The 24,370-nt window shown below is 38.7% G+C and overlaps 1 protein-coding gene across 6 annotated transcripts in view; it reads right to left on the bottom strand.

The window, feature by feature from the left end:
- The window catches only part of HLTF (helicase like transcription factor), a 50,876-nt gene extending 42,386 nt beyond the window's left edge, over positions 1-8,490 (bottom strand). For 5 of the 6 annotated variants that reach the window (XM_045813009.2, XM_045812994.2, XM_045812985.2 and 2 more), the window contains exons 1-2: positions 8,257-8,490; positions 6,910-7,117 (exon numbers count right to left, since the gene is read on the bottom strand). In XM_045813009.2, coding sequence (XP_045668965.1) covers positions 6,910-7,117; positions 8,257-8,276 — 228 coding nt within the window. In that variant the 5' untranslated portion in view covers positions 8,277-8,490. The remainder of the gene's footprint in view (positions 1-6,909; positions 7,118-8,256) is intronic. The other variant, XM_045813004.2, reaches the window with a different exon arrangement.
- Positions 8,491-24,370: the final 15,880 nt, after the last annotated feature.

Genomic DNA, 24,370 nt, shown 5'->3' on the forward strand with positions numbered 1-24,370 from the left:
TAGTAGTCACCAAAGGGAGTGCAACGGAACAGAATCTTTCAAAGATTCATTCCCAAAGAATTGTCATTATTTGACCTGTATGATGGTTCTCTAGAAGATCCCCACTTACAAAGTGATTTCTACTTGACCTCTGAGCTCACCCAATACAAAAACCCTTCTCCCTTGGGTGGGTGTTTGTCAGAAACAATTTTACAGGCAGCAGGAAACAGCTGGGGCAAACAATACAATAACCAAAAGGATTGAAAGGAAAGCTGGGGACTAAGATGTCGATCAGGGCTTTGAAAAGCTCCAATATATTCCTGGGAATGTAGAAAGGCCATATGCAAGCAGAGGGCTGTATGCATGCCCGGGGCTGTGCATATGATAAGGAAGACCTAAGAAGACCCTAAGCTCACAACTCTGGCTAAACTTGAGGCTCTGAACAAGCAGGACATGAAGGTTAAGGCAAAGCTGTCAACTGAAGGAGTGCCCCAAATGCATACAGATTCCCTCAGTAAAGACTGGTAGATTTACTGGTTCTGGTATAATCATAAGCTGACCATTAAGCTAACCAAGTACAGACATCAGATTTTCAGGAAAATCAAGAAACAAGCAACAATTACCAAAATCAGCAACAACAAACAACCCTGGAGAGGGAGAAGATTCTAATTTTTACAGCTGTCTACTTTTCAACAATAACAACAAAAGAGACATGCAAAGAAATGAGAAGGTATGGTTTACTCATAGGAAAAAAACCTATCAACTGAGGAAGCACAGATGTTTGACCCACTAGGAAAAAAATTTAAGTTTTAAGTATGCTCAAAAACCTTAAGCAAACTATATCTAAAAAACTAAAGGAAAGCACAAAACCATGTCTTATCAAATACAAAGTCTGTTGTCAAAAAGTATAGTAAAGTAAAAAAAAAATTCGCTAGAGAGGCTTTACAGCAGATATGTGGAGGTAGAAGTATCAAGGAAGTTGAAGATAGGTCAATTAGATGGAGTCTGAGAACAGTTACAGTCTGAGGAATAGAAAGAAAAAAGAATGAAGAAACATGAACAGGCCTCAGAGATCTGTGGGACAATAGCAACCATATCTAAGATACACATCAGTATCAGAAGGGGAGGAGAAAAAGGGGTAGAAAAAATAACTTGAAGAAATAATAGCTGAAAACTCCCCAAATTTGATGAAAAACATTAATATACATTCAGAGACTCAACAAACTCCAAATAAACTACACTTAAGGAGACTTAAGCCCAGACACATCATAATCGAGCTGTAGAAAAAAAATGTTGAAAGCAATAAGAAGAGCAACTCCTTATTTATAAGGGTATCCTCAGTAAGATTAACATCTGATTTCTCATTAGAAAACAGAGGCCAGAAGACAGTGGAATAACTTTTCAAAGTGCTTCAAAAAAAAAAAAAAAAAAAAAAAAAACCCAAAAAAAACTAAAGCCAAGAATTCTATATCTGATAAAACTACCCTTCAAAAGTATAGAAGAAATTAAGACAGTCTAGTTAAACAAAAACTGAGAAATCACCACCAGCAGACCTGTCCTGTAAGAAATATTAGAGAGTCCTACAGGCTGAAATCTAAGGACTAGACAGTAACTTGAATCTACACAAAGAAATAAGGACTACAGGTAAAGGTAATTAGATAGGTAAATATAAAAAGTATAATTTTTTTGATCATAACTTTTTTCTCCTACCTGATTTAAAGGTGCATAAAACAATTATAAATCTGTGTTGATGAGCATACACTGTATATAAAGATGTAATTTGTATGCTAACAGCACAAAGGAGGGGAAAGAGGGAAACGGAGCTATCTACAAGCAAAATTTTTGTATGCTATTGAAATTAAGTTGGCACTAATCCAAACTAGATTCTTATGAATTAAGATATTAATTGTAATTCCCCAGAGCAACAACTAAGGAAACAACTCAAAATATATAGTAAAAGAAATGAGGAAATTAAAATGGCACACTAGAAAATATTAACGCAAAAGATGGCAGTAATGAAGGCTACATCCAAGGGCCACATATTGTATGGTTCCATTCACATGCAATGTGTAGAGTAGGCACATCCACAGAAATAGAAAATAAATGAGTAGATACCAGGGACTGAGGAGAGAGAGTAATGCGAGTGATTTCTAATGTGTACAGCGTTCTTTCTGGACTGATGAAGCATTCTGGAACCAGACAGTGGGGATGGTTGCACAACCTTGTGAATAAAAACCACTCAAATGTATGTGTACTTTAAAAATGGTGAATTTTGAGACACCTGGGTCACTCAATTGGTTAAGCGTCTGCCTTCAACTCAGGTCATGATCCCAGCATCCTGGGATTGTGTCCTCCATCAGTCTCCTTGTCGGAAGGGAGTTTGCTCCTCCTCCCTCTGCCTGACCCTCCCCCTGCTTGTGTGCACACCTGCTGGCTCGCTCTCTAACAAATCAATAAATAAAATCTTTAAAAAATAAAAACGGTGAATTTTATGGTTGTGAATTATCACTTTTTTAGTTGCCTGAAAAAGACAAAGGACTGATGCTTCAAACCACCGCCAACATCTGTCTACTGATTGAAGATTCACTACAGCCTGACCAATCAGATTATCAGATAGATATTCCTCTCTAGCCCTTCGGAGATAACTCCTAAGGCATAGCTCTGTTCTCTCCCAGTCCTATCCTCTCTGCCAATGCCTGCAAGCATGATCTTTTTTTAAACCAAATTATGCAAATCCCAAGAAACGTATAACCCCAAAAAGTAAGGCAAAAAAACTGTTATTTTTTTAGCATTTCATCTCAAACAAGAAAATGAGATAATTATCACTTATTAAAATTAGATAATGGTCATTTACTACAGATGATAGCTAATTACTGATAGATAGTAGATAGTAATTAATGATAGAATTTAAAATAGAATACATATAGGCCAAAATACTAGAGACTATAAAAACAAAAGAAACCAAGGTCCAAGTACCAAGACAAGAAAGGACGTATTAAAAAAAAGATTAAAACAAAAAAGAGACAATCACAACTAATTATAACAATATTTTTAGAATAGGAAAGAAATAATCTATTTTATTATAAAATACTTTTATGTGTCAAGAAATAAAAAATTTATCCATAAGCTTACCAAAAACACATTTAAAAAAAAAATTTAAAAATTAGCAATGCCTGGGAGACCTGGATGGCTCAGTGGGTTAAGCCTCCGACTCTTGACTTTAGTTCAGGTCATGATCTCAGAGAGATCCAGCACCATACAGGGCTCCAGGCTCAGCAGGGAGTCTGCTTCTGTCCCGTGCTCTCTCTGCCCCTCCCCCTGTTCAGGTGCAGATGCTTGCACGCACTTCCCTCTCTCTCTAAAACAAATAAATAGGGGCACTTGGGTGGCTAAGTCGGTTAAGCTTCTGCCCTCAGCTCAGGTCATCATCTGGGAGTCCTGGGATGGAGTCCCACATTGGGCTCCCTGCTCCGTGGGGAGTCTGCTTTTCCTTCTCCCTCTGCCCTCCCCCCCCCCACTGGTGCTCAACTAAAATAAAATCTTAAAAAATAAAATAAAAAATCTTAAAAAAAATAGCAATGCCAACTTTATATATCAAAACTTAGGAGATACAGCTAATACAGTACTTTGAAGAATGCTTAAAAGATTAAAAGCTATTATTATCAAGATAAAAATCAAGGGTTCAGATTGAAAATCTAAAAATAAAATAAAATAAACTTAAGGAAAATAGGATAACAAAATATAAAACAGAAAACAATGATGAAAAATAAGACCATAAGAAAAATTCAAGAAAGGTTGCTTGAAAAGATGAAACATAAATTTCTACCAAGGCTAATTGATAAAAACTAGACATAAATATATAACACAAAGAATGAACACAGTTAAAATATTTTCAAATATAAATGTTATTAAGTACAACTCTGTAGCAATAAATTTGAAAACATAAATAGATGCTTTTCTTTAAAAATATAAATTGCCAGGGGCGCCTGGTTGGCGCAGTCGTTAAGCATCTGCCTTCAGCTCAGGGCATGATCCCGGCTTTCTGGGATCGAGCCCCACATTGGGCTTCTCCGTTAGGAGCCTGCTTCTTCCTCTCCCACTCCCCCTGCTTGTGTTCCCTCTCTCGCTGGCTGTCTCTCTCTCTCTAATAAATAAAATCTTTAAAAAATATATATATATATAAATTGCCAAAACTGACTCAATAAGTATTTGAATTATGCTGAATTTGAATGAAGCTAGAATTAAAAAGTACATAGTGTATGATTTAATGCATATAAAGCTCTAGAACAAGCTAAACTAATTGACAGCAACAGAAATTAGATTATAGTTGTTAGGGCAGGTACAGCAGAAATGACTGCAACAAGACACAACAGAACTTTCAGGGGTGACAGAAATAATTTATATCTTGACTAGAATGGTGTTTATCATGTATTTATCTTTGTCAAAACCCTTGGAATCATATACTTAAAAATGTGTACACTTTCTCACGTAAATCACATCTCAATAAAACAAAAAAGTTGAAAATAATAAGTATGCAAAGATAAATACCTCAATTTTTATTATATTTTCAATACAGTTATTAACTCCGAAATGCCCATCAATAAGGAAATTAAAAATACGATATACATTTGTACTGACCTAAAAAGATAGTCCTAATATTTTACCAGGAGAAAAAAGGGTGATCACTATAATATACATAATAACGATCTCATTTTTTAATACGTAATATGATTTCAATTTACATGCATATATTCACAGAGTAAAGTGTGAAAAAATAAAATGAGTAACTTATGTTCCAGGATGATAAACTACAGGGAGATTAAATGTTTTTTCTTTTAGCCATTTTAAAATAATGAATATTTATTTCTTATAAAATAATACGTATTTTGAAAAACAAAAAAATTAAGTGATGATTACTTTTAATGGGCTCAACATTTTTGTTAGCTTATTAGTGTCATAGAAATTATTCTAAGCTCAACAAATATTAAATGTTCTAAGATCAGAAACCATAATCTCGTATTTCACAATGGCTTAAAATAATTAAAAAAAACAATCTAAGTTTAGAAAAAAATAGCACAAATCATAAATAGGCAAGCTCAAAGATAGATATGAGAACTAAAGAAGAGATGAACAGGAGATAAAAACTGACCGATTTCAGGAAAAAATTAGAAATGAAAAACTATTTCAGAATTATAAACTAGAAAGAACACAAAGTGCACAGACCTTGTGGAAAACATGGTAAGGGAATATAAATGATGAAAAATTAAAAAGTGAAAAAGTTGATAAAAAGGATTTCAGAGAAAGTAACAGGCATATATACAGGCGTAGATATATGCAGAGGAGATCTAATACACAGATGGCAGAATGGAGTCCCTGAAAAACAGCAAGATTTAAAACTGTAATTAAAGAAAAATTTTCTGAAGTAGAAGAAAATGAAGTTACAGGGCAATCATAAGACATACTATCAGATTTTCAAGATAAGGAAAAATACCCTTTAGTTATGGAGGTGAACATTCCCAATTAACTTATATGGGAGAGAAATCATATTGTCATCAGAATTCTCACCAACATTTTATGCAACATCAAAATATCATGGAGAGAAAAGATGGGTCAAGGACTTTATATTTAGCCCAACTGCCCTTCAATATAAATGTCACAATTAGAGACATAGAGAAAACTCAGGAAATCTTGTTCTTTCCTAGGAAATCTCCTAGACAACACATTTCAGACAATTACAAAATAATCTAAGAAGCTCCAATATAAAGAAAATATGGGGGGGGGGGCGCCTAGTTGGGGTGGCTCAGTCAGTTAAGTGTCCAACTCTTGATTTTGGCTCAGGTCATGATCTCAGGGTGGTGAGATCCAGCCCCTTGTGGGACCCCACGCTTCAGCCTACTTAAGATTCTCTCTCTTCCTCGCCTTCTGCCCCTCCCCCCTCATGCTCTGGCTTGCTCTCTCTCAAGAAAAAGAACTATAAAAAGACATTTTTAAACAATCAAGAAAACTTATTATGGATTTAGTTATTAGCTGTAGTAAGTAATTACTAATTTTGTTAAGTGTGAAAATGACAAAGTCTGAATTTTTTGAGAGAGACATACTGAATTATATGGATGTAAACTGACACAGAAGAGATTTTTCATCCCAAAGAACAAAAGAAAAAGTGATGAAAGAAATGTGAGAAAAACTTGTTAACTGCTGAATCATGGGTACATGGAAGTTTGTTATATTACTCTACTTTCATGCATGCTTAAAATATTTCATAATAAATTAAAGAATAAAACTAGTGACACATCATCCAAATAACACAGAAACATACTACATAATCATAACAAAGACAACTTCTCTCCAGATATGGTCATATACTATCTGTCTCTGCCACATACACACAATGCAAATAAAGATACAGAAAGACAGACATAGGAAGAAAAACTGGGAGACAGGTAGTCTTACTACAAAAAGGGGGGGAAAAAAGGACCTAAAAATACACAATTCCTTTATTTAGTAGAAATTAATCTTCCTAAATTAAAAATACTGAAGTACAGAAATGTGCTAAGGGACAGAAGAGGAGAAAGCAAAAAACTGACCTGGATGTTATTCTACAAATGTACCCCTAGTATTTGCTTTTTGGAACAACCATCTAACCTTCCTAAGCTTCAGTTCTTCAGTTATAAAAAGGGGGTAACAGACATTCTATCTACCTTAGAGTCATTATAGCCATCAAACGAAACCATATAGGAAAAAGTGCTTTGTATATTACAAGCTGGATATAAATGCAAAAGAAAATTAGTCATTAACTGTTATCTTTTACCCAGATACACTCTAATTACTTAAAGTAAAATAAGTATTAATTGTACATATCATATTCAAATTCTTATCTTCTGGGTTAATAAGATAAATATATTTCAACTTAATATCTAATGTTATACTCACTACTCCTGTGTAATAGCGTAGTCCAACTACATGACCTCTCAAAGTTCCAAATAAAACTGAATCTAGCTCTTCATCACTAGTTAGGAAGTCGTCTGGAGGTATAATATCTTGGAATTCAAAACGGGGAAAGAAAGTTGGATATGAGAGGCGTGGAAAATTTCCATGGGCTCCATATTGCACAGTCTGCAAGTACTTCCAAACAGGATCTCTATTAAAAAAGAAAAAGCACAGGAAAATGATACAATATTTAACCAAAGGCCATATTATATTTACAGGCCAACTGTTTTCTCATTTTATTTCAACATGTTAAATCTTTAGTGGGAACTGCTGTATAAAGATTGACAGAACGTTACTATGGGTAAAGCAGGAATTGGAGTGAGTGGGGGAAGGTTTCCAGGAACCCTACCTGTTCAGTAAGGCCTCTTCTATGCACCTAGTACTCAAAATAAAAACTCCAACAAGGGTTCACAAATCTTTTTCCTAGTGATGATGATCTATTTAAACTGAAATGTATATGATGTCTATAACTAATTACACACCGAATTTCAATAAAATTGAACTAGAAAAGACTTGCAAATATAGAACTATTATTATATGTGAAGCCATTTATACAGTTACAGATAATACATCCAGCATCCACTACTTTAATTCTCTCCAAACAGAACCCTTATTCAGGCATCCAAATCATGACCATCATGGGAAGCTGACCTCAAGCCTCCCATTCCGGTTGGTTTAACGGTACCCTCAATCCTTTCATGGATAACTGTTCCAGGAACAGGCATGTACACCAAATTGGAAAATGAAAAATAAAGAGTCTGCTGAGGAGCTTCCTCAAAGTTTCTACTCTCCTAAGAACAGATGGAAGCTATTTCCCCGCGTCTTCCTTGTACGCCGCGCATACCTCTTTGGCTCCACTGCAAATACATATTTCCATGTCTGTGCAGCACCTAAACTGTGAGCTACTTGGGGACAAGGGATGTCGTAATTGGCCCTTTATTCCGAGCACACCGCCGAGCGCACAGTGAGCACCTAACGGGTGTTCGCTGAATAAAGCTCAGATCAGGATCCCAGCTAAAGAGTGGAGCTTTGAACCCCAGGCCCCCCACAGCCCCTGAGAGAGATTTCCCCAAGGCCCTGGCATGAGGCTTGCCTGAGAAGCCTCCCCTCCCCAGCCAAGGCTATGCATTTATTATTTCTCCCGCGGTGATATTAGCCACCAGCAGGACGAATACAAGCTGCACCGGGAACGCGAGGAGAACTCGAAGGGAACGCGGAGAAGGTCAGGTTCATTTGGGGACGCCAACAGGCCGTTACCCCCCCGCGCCCCACCCCCTCCGCCCCCTTCACCTCTTGAACATCCAGGACATGGCGCTGCGCGGGTAACGAACGGAACGCCTGGGCGCCCCAGACAGCTCTCGAGCCGCCTCAGTACGCCTCCCTCCAGGCCCCACAGCCGAAAAAAAAGGATAGGTTCCGAGCGCCGGAGGAAAACCACCCTAGTCTAAGAGAGACGCCGCGAATCTAGTCAGACGTCGACGCCGTCGCCTTCTAGCAACAATCTGAGAGACCAGTGACGGTTTGTGACTGACACTGGCAAAGCCCAATCGCGAGGAGGGGGCCTACGGAAACGAACCAATCAGAGCATGGAAGGGAGTGCAACTCCGCCCCACGCAGGGATTCAAAGACTGTAGGGGGTCCAGGCTGCAGGGGCGGTTCCATCCGGGTTCTTCCCCGCCCCCGAGGCGAGCGCGCGGGAAAGACACGCGGCCCTAAGAGTTCGAGCGGCGTGCAGGCGGCGTTCGCGTTTTCGGTTTGATTCCCAGCTTCAAGCACAGGGAGACGACTCTCCTTTCCACTGTTTGCCCCAGGCCGTAAGTCTCAGCCCCATTCATCAGGCCTTACCTCATCCTTACCTCATCTGATGCGACACCTGTAACTGGATCTTTCACTGAATAAGCTCCGCGATTTTACGAGCCCTGGAGCTACCAACGAGTTACTTTAATTTCCTGGGGTGAACCTCTGGTGGTTGCCCTGAGGAGAATCAGATAACTGTACTTTGGGTGGGTTGGCCTGTAGGCTGGCTGCAACCAAGGAGCTGGCAAGGCTGAGCTCTGCACCTTGGGAACCCAGAAGAAGCTTATTCAGCTGACCTTTTAACTGGTACCGCAGCAGCACCAGAGTAAGAATCTGGTGGTGGTTTTGAACCGCACTTAGGGCTCCGTGTAACTGTCAAAGGAGAATTGCAGGATCAAAGAGGAAATGTATTTGTGAACATGGTCAGTATTGATGCTTGTCCTTCATAGAGTGGTCCATTTTACACTTCCTTCAGCAGAGTATGAAGACTAGTCAATAAGACAGTTTTTCAAGAGGCATTTGTTCATTTTCTTAAGCTATCATCTGTAAGCATGAACCAGCAATGGAAAGAGAAATCGAATTTGCAGCAATTTATTACTTCATTTCACTAAACAGAAGGAAGATGATGAGGAAGATGAAAACATTTTAATTATTTTAATCTACTTTCTTCTGGAAGTATTGGACAAATGGCGATATAGTTCCATTTTTGGTGTGCCGGAGTCTAAATAAGTGCTTGGGAAATATGCCAGAAAATGCTCAGACTGAAAATGTTGTATGTGTAAAATCAACGAAGAAGCCATGATTATTAGACTGAAAGATAAAATTGCAAATATGAAAATACAGGTAAACCTGACTCCTAAGATCTGTCCCATTGTTAAAGAATGCAGATTAAGGTAAAAAATTGCTATTTAAAGTCAACCTTTTTGTCCACTTTGTCACTGTTTTACATCTCAGATCTAGCAGTTGAACTTGAACACTCTTTAGTCATGGCACAAAGAGGATGGTGAAGAAGATAAGAGCCAGATTCCGTAGAAATTTATGGTCTAGGATAGTTTGTATTTTATTTTAAATGCAGTAGACCCTCATTAATTGTTCTAAGCAAGATAATAACAATGTGAGTTAGGCTTTTAAAAATTCATTCTGGCCCCTCTGGAGATTATAGGGAAAAAAGAGAAGTAGACTACTTAGTTGATAATTAGGAAACAATTATGTCCCGCTAAGAGATGATGGTGGCTTGGAATGGGGAGATGATGAAGCTAAGAGAAACAACAGGGTGTGCTGATGGATTTGGGTGTGGATGCTGAGGGAGGGGAAGGAATAAAAAATTCCTCCAGCCACTTACCTCCCAGTCACAAACACCCTTTCTGATCATCCCCCCTTTATGCACATTAATCATGTCATTCCCCTGTTTGATGCTGTGAGCTTGGAATCAAAGAATGGCAGGTGTGGCTCTTTATAATCGGTCCCCTACCTCCCACTCATATCACTTCCCAACCCAGCCTGTCTATAATGATTGCCTTCACTACTCTAAAAATTATGAATATTTTCATATAGAGCCACAAGGCCATTTTCACACCCAAAAAATTAATAATAAATCAATCTTCTAATAACTTGTAATAATATAATCAAATTTTCACAATTGTCTATAAAAAATGTTTTTTTATAGTTTGTTAACAAAATAGAATTTTGAAGCCCTTGGCAAAGAAAATAACTTTAAGAATCTGAATTTCCAAAAGTCTGGCTATAATACAAAAACTTCCAAGTTTATGTCATAACGAATAGGTTCTGAAAGAATGTATGATGTTGTGTGTTTGCTTGTTTGCTTGCTTTATTCACCCATAAAGAGATAGAGACAAAGTTCAACGGAAGAGGAGAATTTTCAGGAATGACATTAGAGTTCATGGGGTAAATCTCTTAAGTGGATCTCAGGGAAAGGGCCTGAATGCCATCACCCTAGACCAAGCACCAAAGAGGGAGGGATAATAGCTCAGTAATTCCTGGGGATCCCATTAAAAAAGAAAGCTATGCTTCATTTTCCAGAGTGTAGCCTCAAGGTTCTGCAGATCTTAAGAGTTTTAAGAGATCAGAAATGTGCCAGAGCAATAAAGGAGTAAAAGCTAATAAGCTGGCTCCGTTAAGGAGCTCAAGGGCCGCCATTCAAAATTTTATCATAGCTCCCAGTGAGTGAGCCTCCAGCGCTGTAAAGGCTCAGTAGTCAGTATGTGCTGAAGGTGAATGGAGCCCAAACATAGCCTACAGGGTAAGAGAAAAGGAGACTGAATCTGAAACCTGTATTTAAATGACTTTAAATCTTAAAATGACTGAGCTACCTGGAAGTGACTAAATTAAGTTACCTACCATTAGGCAAACTGAAGGTATAAGATAAGTTCAATAAAAAAATACAAAGTTTTCTCTTTGCAAATGGAGTCAGTGATCAAAATTAATACATAGTACACATCCATATACACACACCTTTCAGTGAATTTATACCTGCGTATTTATAGCAGATACCTCTAACTGGTTGAATTAGGAGATTTTCATTTTCTTCTTTTTACTTACATGCATGTAAAATGTTCTCTGTATTGAACATGTATTGCTTTTCTGCCACAAGAAGATAATAAAGGATACAAACTAAATTGTAGTAAAGAAATTATGAAGTTTTTCAACTTTGTTTTTAATTAATGTTAGACTTACAGAAAAGTTGCAAAACTACAAAAAGTTCCCTCATATCTCTTACCCATTTATTTTAACATAGATACAGTACAATTATCAAAAAAATTAACATTGATACAATATTATTTCTGAACTTTTTTTTTTTAAGATTTTATTTATTTATTCGACAGAGACAGAGACAGCCAGCGAGAGAGGGAACACAAGCAGGGGGAGTGGGAGAGGAAGAAGCAGGCTCATAGCGGAAGAGCCTGATGTGGGGCTCGATCCCAGAACGCCGGGATCACGCCCTGAGCTGAAGGCAGACGCTTAACCGCTGTGCCACCCAGGCGCCCCTGAACTTTTTTTTTTTTTAAAGATTTTATTTATTTATTAGACAGAGATAGAGACAGGCAGTGAGAGAGGGAACACAGGCAGGGGGAGTGGGAGAGGAAGAAGCAGGCTCATAGTGGAGGAGCCTGATGTGGGGCTCGATCCCAGAACGCCGGGATCACGCCCTGAGCTGAAGGCAGACGCTTAACCGCTGTGCCACCCAGGCGCCCCTGAACTTTTTTTTTTTAATAAGAAGGCAGAGGAAATGATAGAAGATAAAATCTTTTGTAACTTAGTTATTTACAACAGATTTTTCTCAGGCTTAATCAGGACCCCAACAGATTCTGGGGCAGATTCCTGGGTACAACAGCTGGTAGAGCAGAGGAAGTAATATAAAATGCATGCCAAGGAAAAGTCTTAATAATATAATGAATATCAAGTGCCTGCTTTTAAATAATAAGTGCTTATTGTCAATACTATTATTGTGATAGAATTATCTAATGAGTCCTGTTGCACTTAACAAGAAATATAGTTGATTGAAGGTTATTTCCTGGTGCTCAGCAGCTGGGTTATTCCTAAATACCAGAATAACACTGTTTCCAGAAGCCAGTCATTTTCCCTGGTGTGTGTCCTTGATCTCACTGAATTGTTTCATCAAGAACCAGGAGACATTCTGATGCCAACTCCCATTCTGAGAAATCTGTGGTGTTCCAGATTACAGAGGACTTTCCCAGGAGATAGTAGTTTCCTCCTCCTTTAGGCCTTGACCCTTTAGGTTCTCCTACTCGGCAGAAGACCAGAATTGCTGAAGAATCAGGCCTGCCTGGGATCTGTCCCTTCTTTTGTGTCCTGCACAGGATGCTTTTCCTAACTTCAAAAAAGCACAACTCTGAGCCATGGAATTATTTAGGGTTCTCGTCATGGTCATGGTGAAAGTTCTTATTTTAAGGATTGGTGAATGTTTTTCTGCCTTCTTTCTTGCTAGAAAATTAAAAAAACCAAAACTTCAACTCTAAATACACTTTGGACATTATCAAAAACACTTTTTAAATGTGAGAAACTTTATTGTATTAGCAAATCAGTTTAAATCATCAGTCATCATCACAGTTCACCAAACCATTGTATCCTACAACCATAGGATTATGGTTTGCTAGCCCAGAATTAAAGTTTAACTTGCCATTTCCAGAAGTCCTTTAGAAAGTTAAAAAAACTGCAAAATGTCAAACACATTTCTCAAATTTGAAGAAAAAGTGTATTTGAATAGATTTTTAGAGGAATTTAATCTCCTGACCTAATAGAATTAGAAATTCCAAGAGACTCAAGCTCATAAACAGATGAAATTTTAGGGTCAAAGTATATCAATATCCTGCTTGAATTGCTAATTTTGTAATATTTACAAATAAAGTTTCCATTTCTCAAATATTTTTAGATAAGGTGTTGGGGTCAAAAAGAAATGAAGTCAGATGTTCCCCCAGGGGAACATTAAAGCATTGATGACCTAGATTAACATACTAAAGTCAACACAGATGGCTTTAAATAGTCAGAAAATTGAGCTTATCAGTAAACAATAGTCTACATTATCAATTTGTGAAAAAGATAATTAAAAGGACAAGACACACATTTTTACCCATAAAATTAATATAGATTTTTTAAAAGGATCAGAAACAAAACTAGCCTGGTGTTCTAAGATGTGCTTTTTCAAGATGTTTCTGCGAAGAGATAAATCACTATAACCTTGTTTAAAATTACTATTTAAAAGAAAATTTGACTTTAGGAAAGAAGTGGCAATAACATACATATATTTAAAAAAATTTTTTTGACTGTTGTAAATTGTTTATTAAGTAAGAATTTTACAAACATTACTTATATTAGCAGTAATAGTGGAGCTGGAGAGTACTGCCTCTTCTCCAAGCTGCTTGGCGTGGAACTTGCGACCCTTTCCAAGGTTCCGCCTCCTGGGGCCTGCAGATTTCAGTTCTCAAACCTCCCTGGGCTTGAGGAATGGTTTGGTATCTACTGGATGTCACCATTTCTTCTGATCCTTATGTAAGGGATCAAGGAGGATAACCTCAAAGACTTTGTATGTGGAATCTTCACCAACCCAGTAAGAATTCAGGACTTTCAGAGCCAGACAGTGGTGTCCAGCTCCCTCCTAGACAACAGATGGAAGGCTTCGGGCAACCTTTAGCTGTTTAACACCATGATGGACAGGCTTGCCATAGGTAGCACCCTTAGGAATTGGGCATTTGCAGTCACCATGGTGCACATGAATCTGATGTAGGACATAACCTTGCTTGGTATTGTATCCCAGTCTGTGCACTTTACCAGACTACGTTAGGCGGGGTACCCTGGTAAGTACAGAGAGTTGGCAGTACTGCCAGCAGTGCACTCTGAGAATAAAGCCCATTACATCTGACTGCTTCTTCCTCCATAGCCCAAGGATGTACCTGTAAGCACCCACCTTCGCGGACCTTTGAGCTAAATTGCTGCCGGCAGATTGAAAGGAAAGAGCCTTTCTCCCACAATCCCTTTTGGGCTCTTCTTAAAATGTTTTTGTACTAAGTACTAAATAGGATATAGTTCTCAATCTTTTCCCAAGAATCCCTTTGTTATTGAAAGATCACTTAGAACTTTATTCAGGTTTTTAATCAAGAGTTTTTAACGAGCTTTTAACAAACTTGAAATTATGTATTTTGAGTAAATATAATTAAAAAAAAATTTTTTAAACCTATACAATTTTGAGGAGATATGTTAACTCTTTTTTTTTTTACGCCAAAAATAGGTGGATAAATATTATCATCTTTGCCAGGGGTTCCTGGCCTCGAGCTGGGAATTACAGAGGTCTATGTGCTAGACACTTGTATATACACGGGCAAAAATGAATAGTACATAATTATTAGGAATAAAAGACAGCTGGGGGGGTTGCCTGGGTGGCTCAGTCTGTTAAGCATCCAACTCTATCTCAGCTCAGGTCTTGATCTCAGGGTTATAAGTTCAAGCCAAGCATGGGGCTCCACACTGGGAGTGCAGCCTACTTAAAAAAAAGAATAAAAGATAACTAATATATGGTCTCTAAATACACAAAAGAAAATACTACATGTCTTGCATGGTTTTATAAAGCATCAAGATAAACAAAATGAGATACAAATCACTACACTGCAAGGGAAATTAACAAAGCAGAGTAATGGAGATAAAAATACTGTGCTCTGGTAACTAGGAAAGGGTGTTCAGAGGCTTCATGAACTAGGAAGCAGCTAAGCTGGAGGAAAATGACAATTTCATTTTTTAAAAAGATTTATTTATTTAATGAGAGAGAGTGCACGCACAAGAGTAGGGGGAAAGGGGCAGAGGGAGAGGGAAAGAGAATCCTCAAGCCTACTCCCCACTGAGGACCTGAGCCGGACACTTAACCAACTGAGCCACCCATGCGCCCTGGGGAATGATAATTTTAATGGCTATGTTGCAAAGGAGTCTTTAAAGCTGGAGGAAAGAAAACCCCACCAAGTCAGAGAAGCAGCCTATTGAAAATATGATGAAGAGCTTATTGTGGGTAAAAGAATGTCTAAGAGACTGTATAAAACAGAGAAATGAAAATCTCATCCAACTAAATCCCAAAAGAATGCAGTTCTGTATTTTCAATATCAATTTAATATAGAATTTGAGGTGGACTACAAAAATGACAAGAGACTAAATATTTTCCCAAACACTAAGACTTGACATGCTTTTCGTTGATGTTAATTAGCCAAGGGATTGTCCTGCTGTCCACCACCTACCCCAGGAGTCCCTTGCAGTTAATACCACACTTAGCAAGAATCTCCCTGAATGGACATGGTCTCTGCCCAAAACAAACTATAGATGTTTCTCAACTTATGGGGTTATGTCCTGATAAACCCATCCAATGTTGAAAATATCTTGAGTTGAAAATGCATAATGCACTTACCACAGAACATCATCACTTAGCCTCGCCTACCTTAAACATGCTCAGAAGATTTGTTAGCCCACAGTGGGGCTGCATCATGTAACACAAAGCTTATTTTATACTAATGTGTCAATTACCTCATATAATATATTGAATACTGTACTGAAAGTGAAAAACAGAATGGCTGTAAATCAATATCAGTTGATTACACTTGTGATCTCATGGCTGATTGGGAACTGTGGCTCACTCACTGCCACTCACTACTGCTGCCCAGTATCAGAAGAGAGCATCATACTGCTTATCAGTAGCCCAGAAAAAGATCTAAATTCAAAATTTAAAGTGCAGTTTCTACTGAATGTATACTGCTTTTGCACTGCAGTAAAGAGAAAAAATTGTTAAGTCAAACTATTGTAAGTCAGGGATTGTCTGTAAAACTAAAACAGTACAAAACAAACACAAACCCAAAACAAAAGTAAGAGACGATCACAGGTCTCTTTAACCCCTAATAATTGACCTGTGCCCCAAAAGATTTCCTCTCTTACCCCCTCCACGTTAAACAATAGGCAAACACTGAAAGTCCACATCAACCTAAAAATCTTACTGTACTACTGCTGTAAAACCAGCTATTGTTCTCCTCCCTCTCCTCCTCCTACCTATTTACAAAATATTCTCATTCAGAGGGCTAGGGAATCATTACAAATATTATTGCTTTAGATTTCTATCCTTTAGGTAGTTCAAAGTCCCAAAACACAGTAAAATTACATATTTTCCTTCATTACTGAGGATTAACTATCCCAAAGACCTACAATCTAAATGCTCATTTTTTTTTTAAGATTTTTTATTTGTTTATTTGACAGAGACAGCCAGCGAGAGAGGGAACACAAGCAGGGGGAGTGGGAGAGGAAGAAGCAGGCTCCTAGCAGAGGAGCCTGATGTGGGGCTCGATTCCAGAACGCTGGGATCACGCCCTGAGCCAAAGGCAGACGCCTAACGACTGCGCCACCCAGGGGCCCCTAAATTGCTCATTTCTTGATTCCAAGACTAGTGTAATGTTCTCCCTCACACCATACAACTTCAGCTAACAACTGAAAATATACACAAAGATATTAAAAGCCACACAAAAATCAATAGAAAAAAAAAAGCGCAACATAATCTATACGTGGCATCACACTAAGTACAGGCTGAACTTAGCTAAAGACACAAAAATTTACTTGTTTTACTAAAACTATAGGCATCTTAGAAGTACTTGAGAAATTAACAGTTTATGAAAATAGGGTAAAAATTTCGAGCGGGATCAGCAAACTAAAATCACTTTATACTCTACCATAAGCCTTGGCCCTGAACATACTCTTTGCTGGGCTCCTGCCTTAAAAGTCAGTCCTTCACGTTTCAGCTCCAACTTCAGTCGCTCTGGGAAACTTGTCTCACCTACTCGCTTCTCAACACAGCAATTAAAATACATGCCCTTCTACTCATGCTATTTTGTCAGTCGGCTTGTTACCTCTTTCCAGATTGTGAGCTCTGGAATGCATAAACCCTATCCTGTAGGAAGGTCAGATATAACCTCGATTAAGCAGCTGGGTATTTAGGAACAGCGGCCGCGCCCACGCGCCTTCAAGCAGCTCCAATCCAAACCCCAGGGAACACCCGGCACGTGCCTACTTCGCGCGAGAGCAAGCATCCAGCTCCAGAGCGCGATGCGCGTGCGGAGTTGGGCATGCGTAATTGGAGACCAAAAACTACTAATCCCAGAATCCTGTGGAAATGCATCCTCCTTATCCAGGACTCTGTTTCCCAGAAAGCACTGCAGGGTTTCAATCAGTGTTTGGAAGCTTTTCTTTTTTTCAGAATGCAAAGGGCAGGATTAACTGGTTTGTTTCCCTGTGCCGGAGCCGACGCAGTCCCTAGCTTTCCCGGGATGGCATCAGCGAAACCTCTTTTACACTTGTTACAGTTTGTTAGACCATGGTGTCACTAGAAGTTCCAAGAAATCGAGATTTTGGAAGGAGTGGAAGGAGGCGGGGAGACAGCTGCGCCCGACCTCACTTTGTGCCAAGCAACGGCAGATCGCTTGGGACCCCTAGGTCTTCTCCAACTCACACTGGCCGGGATGGTGTCTTGGTCTCCAGAAGACCCGTGTCGTGGGAGTCACACTGTGGTGGCCACCAGGTGTTTGCTGCAGAAGTCTTGGTAAGGGCAGGGCGAGCCGCTGGCCATTCTGTCTCAGTCTCAGTCTCCAGGGAAACTACCTAAACAGGACCCAGACCTCCCTTCTCTCCTGTTCCTGATCTTCAGTTCCACTCCATTTCTGCTTCAGAGACTCAACTCTGCCAGTTACGTGAAAGGATCCACCCCACCCCTTCTCCCTACCCCCAGTACCTAAATCTTCAGCCTCTACCTCCCCCAACACTAATATTCTACTTTCTTTCAGACCCTACAGTCCCATACTTCTTGCTAGTATTGTGGCGTCATTTATTGTTACCTCATATTGAACATGTACATCTCTAGTGTCCCTTTAGGCTGAGGCTCTAGGTTAGCCAGGGACTTTCAAATTGTGCCGGCGAGAACAGTTCTGTACTTGGGCTTCAGTTTCCCCACTTGATATGAAGCCCCTTGGATTCAGTACAGAGGGAAGAGATGTATGAAGATGAATCATCTCCTATTGATGATGGCAATACCTTGCATTAGGCCTTATTCTCATTTGTAAAATGGAGACAGTTATTATCCTTAACCAGAAGGCCCAGTCACTTTCCTAGCCAGCAGTGCAACCTTTGCCCTCTACCACACAGAAGAAACAAAACCGTAGGCTATAGAAGAAAGAGATCATTACTCCTCTGGTGGTGCTCACACTGGGAAGTTGTGAAGGTGAGGCCCCCCTGGGGAGGATGCCTTTGAGAGGAAGGGGAAGTTGGAGGACCAATTACATTTCAATTCCACAGCTATCCATGATTTTTGTGTGCTCTTGGTTAGCTTACTCCATAGACCTAAATTTCCCTTTTTAGATATATGTGTATGTGGTAGAGGGGCACAAAGGTGGGGGATAGTCCTCATTGACGCCTTTTCCCCTGTGTTTAAAGCATTCTTATCTCAAGTAGATTATTTTAGCTTCTAATCACACCACCAGGGGGCACTATTGACTGTCTGAAGAGCAGTTTCGTTTACAAGTTGAACAGCCTTGTTCTGTTGTCATAGTTTTTACACACATTACTTACAAAATGAAATAAGGTCCCAGATAAAGGCATTGATTTATTTAGCACCCCAAACTCAGATGGAAAACCAGTCTGTTAGGCCAGAGGTTCCCGATTTTGTTTCAAATTGGAATCTTTAAAATGTACTGATTCCTGGGGCATCTGGGTGGCTCAGTTGGTTAAGCATCTGCCTTTGGCTCAGGGTCCTGGGATCAAACCCCATGTCGGCTCCTTGCTCAACAGGGAGCCTGCTACTCCCTTGCCTCCTAGCTGTGCTTTCACTATCTTTGTCCCTCTGTCTCAGTAAATAAAATCTTAAAAAAAAAAAAAAGATACTGATTCCTGACTCTTGTCTCCAAACATTCTAATTTAACTGATAAGGGGCACAATGTGGGCATCAGTACTTTTAAAAGCTCTCCAGTGATTCTAATGTGCAGGAAAATTTGGGAATTGCAGCTTTAAGTCCACTGCTCAATTTTAAGAAGGGAGTGTGAACCTGATCTAAACTTTATATATTATCACCTTCAGAGGAGAGAAGCAGGAGTCCTCAGGAAAGCAATTCCGGGAATGCACTGGATGCAGCTGCAACTGGACACAATGCCAGCCTCTCTGTGCTATTTAGTATTCCTAAGAACAAGAGCCTTACTGGACTGACCCAGGGAATTAAGTTGAAAATTGATAATAATAGCAGCTTTCACTTACTAAGCTTTTATAATGTGCCAAGCATGTCTTACCCTTAACAGATTTTAGCTCATTTAATCTTGAGAATTAAAGGCTAGAAGCTATCATTATTTCCATTTTACACATGAGGAAACTGAGTCACAGAATGGTTAAATAATTTGCCCCGGATCACACAATACAGCTAGTAAATTGCAAAGCCAGGTTCAAATCCAGATAGTCTGTCTGCAAGACCACAAACTCTTAATCACCATGCTATTGTACTTCCTAATCTAGAAATAGTGAATTTGTTTTCCTTTTCTCCTCACTTTCCTTCCACTATGTTCCCTCCATTAGTGTTCACATCCATTTTCATCCCTCCTTCATTCTCCACTCTCATCTCCAAGGCCCACATTTCTGGCCATTGTTCATTTTCAAATTACTCAAGTTTCTAGCCCTACGTAACACTGTGTACTCTGGGGAGATAAAAGGATATAAAATTTTCTCACTATGTGGCAGGCCCTTCACTAAAAACTTTATGTGTATTATCTCATATGAGGCTTACAATAACAGTGTTGCAGTTGAAGAAATCGGCTTAGTTACCACTGTAAGTAATTTTTGGTTGTATTAAGATTTCAGATTCATGCAGCCAAATAGTTTACGGAATGGTTCTCCAGGTTTGGTCTGGAGATCAGTAGCATTAACATTGCCTAGGAATTTGTTAGAAATGCAGTTTCTCTGGCTCTACTGTCGACTTACTGAATTTGAAAGTGGGGGTGAGGCACAGCAAAAAGTGTTTTAACAAGCCCTCCAGGAATATTTGATGTATAGTCAGGTTTGTGAACCACTGGTTTAGTGTGAAGTGTCTGTTTGGTGTAAGAAATACATAATCATAGAGACTCTTAATCTTAGGAAACAAACTGAGGGTTGCTGGAGGGGAGGGGGTGGGAGAATGGGGTGGCTGGTGATGGACATCGGGGACAGTGTGTGTTGTAATGAGCACTGGGTATTATATAAGACCGATGAATCACAGACCTGTACCCCTGAAACAAAGAATACATTATATGTTAATTAATTGAATTTAAATAAAAAAAAAAGAAATATGCAACCAATGAAATGTCTCTAAAGATTTTGTATAATGGGGTTTTTTTTAAATCAGATATTCTGTTTATATATTACCTTGATTAGGACTTGTCCAGCCCAGAAATAAGAAAATAGTCACTGGAAATATTTTGTCAACAACCTAGTTTTTACCATAAAATTATTCTCTAGAATAAGTCTTCCTGAAAAGATATAGGATTAGATTCTCATGACAAAAGCAGTGCAAAGCCAGTAATTGCAAGTTTATGTATTTAACAGGTATATCTTCCTAAGTTTATGTATTTAACAGGTATATCTTCCTAAAAAAATTAATAGAGGTAGTTCACAGAAAATTCTGTGTTCATGGAAATTCATAGTTCATGGAAAAATAATGTTAACTCATGAAATAGATATATTTATACTAGGTATAGTTAATTTATATATATTTGTGTGGAAAAAGGGAATATGTACTTAGAATGTTTGAATCTGAGAGCTCTGTGATTATTTAGGAAACAATTTTCATACAATCTCAGCAATAAGGATGCTACCAATTCTTTCAAGCTAGGAGTCATTTTATATAAGGAAATTCCAGAAGGGACCACTCTTGAATAAGATAGAAACTGAGTGAGCTAGGCATAACCCAGTCTGGAAGTCACCAGAAATGTAAAGTTTCCCTTGAGCAAAGGAGGCATCTATTCCATTAGCCCTGCTTTATTGAGTGAAAAGGTAGGGATGGAAATGTGTGTTTGTGTGTGCATGCATGCACACGTGTGGTATTGGGTATAAGGAGAAATTTACTTTCTTTAAGGAAATTGGGACCTATAGCCCAGAGGACCATTCTGAGAACTATGTGAGAAACCGTAACCTTTGGAATTCACCCATTTTGTTATTTACTGTTACTGCCTATTTGTTTTCCTAGCATTAGTTCAGAGCAAATATATTCAAAATTCAGAATACCTGAAGATCAATTTTAGGAGTAGTCTTGTGGGAGAAGGAATCCCAAGACCCAGAGTGGGTAGGGATAGGAGCTGCCAAAGGGAAGGATAGGACAACACTGGCCTGGTTGGGCCTTCATGAAGGCATTGGGGTGAACAAACCAAAGGGCCCATGTGGATGTGCTCTTGTGGCCGTGCATGACATTAGGAAAATGGGAGTAAAGGTTGGCTTTGGTGGTAACTTGGACATAGGAGCAGTTGCTGATTGGCATTCTAAACCAAGTATCGTTCACCTTTTCTTTAGAGCCCAGACAAATCCTGGATACCAATATACTTTGGGTTGCTGTAGAAATCCACACATTCTGCTTTAATAACATTTAGTATTTTATACTTCTAGAATGGCTTGCCCACCCTGCCTTTTGCCGTAATGAATTGGTCTCTTTAAGTAAAAATCTGCAAAAAGACATGAGGTGATAAATCAGTAAGAAATTCTGAACTGGGATACTTTGTTTCTTTAGATAAGTTTTCCTGAGTGAGGATTCTCAAAGATATTCTGGACATTCATGTTTTTAAAACATGAGCACTATGTTTTGACTTCTATATTTTTAAATTGAATGAATAAAATAACTATTGAAATAAAATGTCCCACTTAAGCAAAACAATGTGGAAGACCCTACACGTTTTTTCAGTAAGGAATTGGGACTTAGAGGAGATCAGATCTTAGAGGAGATCTCATCCCCTGCTCTCACTCTCCCCCCTTCTAAAACAAAATTGAAAAAATATGTCTTCTAGAGTTACATTTGTGATTATTACTCTTGCTTTCAGCAAACCCATGAAGAAGAAAAGTGAGTCTACATGGTCTGGAGGGTATGTTACATGGAATGTCAGGGAAGTGGTATTAGAGAGGACCTAAAAAGAAGCAAGACAGTAAGTCATGGGAAGTACTGGGAACAAAGTCTAGGCGCAGGGAACAGCAAGTGCTCAAGTCCTAAGAGAATGAGCAGGAGATTTTTAGAGAACACAGAGACGGCTTCTGTGTCTATGGCGCAGGGAACAGCAAGTGCTCAAGTCCTAAGAGAATGAGCAGGAGATTTTTAGAGAACACAGAGACGGCTTCTGTGTCTATGGCACAATGAGAGTGGTAGGAAATGAGGTAGGAGAGAGATCATGAGGTTGACCAGACAATATAGGGCCTTGCAGGCCAAGCCAGGAAATTTTAGTTTTGATCTGAATATCATGGAAAGCCATTGGAATGTTTTGAGTATGAAAGTGACACTGTTTCTCTTTCTCTTTTTTAAAAAAAACTAAAAAGCATTTAGAATTTTTCAATATTTTCCTGAACATAGCAAATATCTTAGAACACATTATTTACCATTGAACTCCAATCCAAATCACTCTTATTTTAAATTTTTTTGGATTGCATATTTTATTTTTTTGTTAACTTATTTTACTTAAATTCAATTAGTTAAAAAGAGTGTATCATTAGTTTCAGATTTACAGTTCAGTAATTCTCTTATTTTAAATTCTTGAAGAAATACTTCTAAAGTACCTTCTATATAACTGAGGTTCATACAATGAGCTTTACTTTGCAATTAGCTAATTAGCAATATGATTTGGGGTAAGTCTCTAAGCTTTTACCTATCTTGTAGTCTTTAAAAAAATTCCACATATTTAAAGTACACAGTCTGATAAGCTATGACATATATATTCACACATAAACCCATTACAAAAATCAAGATAATGGACATATGCATCATTCCCAAAGTTTACTCATGCTCTTTTTTTTTTTTTAAGATTTATTTATTTGACAGAGAGAGAGAGAGGGAGAGAGAGAGAGACAGCCAGCGAGAGAGGGAACACAGGCAGGGGGAATGGGAGAGGAAGAAGCAGGCTCCCAGCAGAGGAGCCTGATGTGGGGCTTGACCCCAGGACTCTGGGATCACGCCCTGAGCCGAAGGCAGATGCTTAATGACTGAGCCACCCAGGCGCCCCATATGCATGCTCTTTTTTAATCTGTCCTAACTCTGCCCCTCACTCAGACCCAGGCAACCACTGTTGTCTGTTACTATAGTTTGTATTTACTAGAATTTTATATAAATAGAATTATGTATATAAATAGTACATTCTATTTTTGTCTGGTTTCTTTCATTTACCATAATTATTTTGAGATCTATCCATGTTGTTGTATGTGTCAATAGTTCATTCCTTTTTATTGCTGAGTAGTATTTCGTTGTATGGATAAAACAAAATTTGTTTATCCATTCATCTGTTGATAGATATTTGGGTTGTTTTCGGTTTTTGACGATTACACAAAAAGCTGCCATGAGAATGTGTGTGCAAGTCCTTTTAAGGATATATGCCTCAGTTCTCTTGGATAAACACCTAGGTGTAGAGTGGTTGGACCATATGGTTGGTGTATGTCTAACTTCGTAAGAGACTGCCAAACTGTTTCAAAAGTTGTTATACCATTTGAGAGCCACATCAGTTGCTCCATATCCTCACCAACACTTAATCAGTCTTTTAAATTTTCATTACAATAAATGCATAGTGATCTCTAATGGTAGTTTTGACTTGCATTTCCCTAAGGACTAATGCTGCTGAATCTTAAGGCCAAGGTGATGGTGTTAAAACATAGGGCCTTTGGGAGGTAATTAGGTCACGAGGGTGGAGCCCTCATGAGTGGGATTAGTGCTCTTATATAAGAGATGCCAAAGAGCCCTTTCCAGCCAGTGAGAACACAGCAAGAAGTCAGCAGTCTACAACCTCAAAGAGGACCCTAACCCTACTATATGCTGGCACCTTGATCTTAGAATTCCCAAACTCCGGAACTGTGAGAAGTAACATTC

This window comes from Ursus americanus, chromosome 20 (genome assembly GCF_024610735.1).
Source record: "Ursus americanus isolate L20-20 chromosome 20, mUrsAme1.1.p, whole genome shotgun sequence".
NCBI classification, from domain to species: Eukaryota; Metazoa; Chordata; class Mammalia; order Carnivora; family Ursidae; genus Ursus; species Ursus americanus.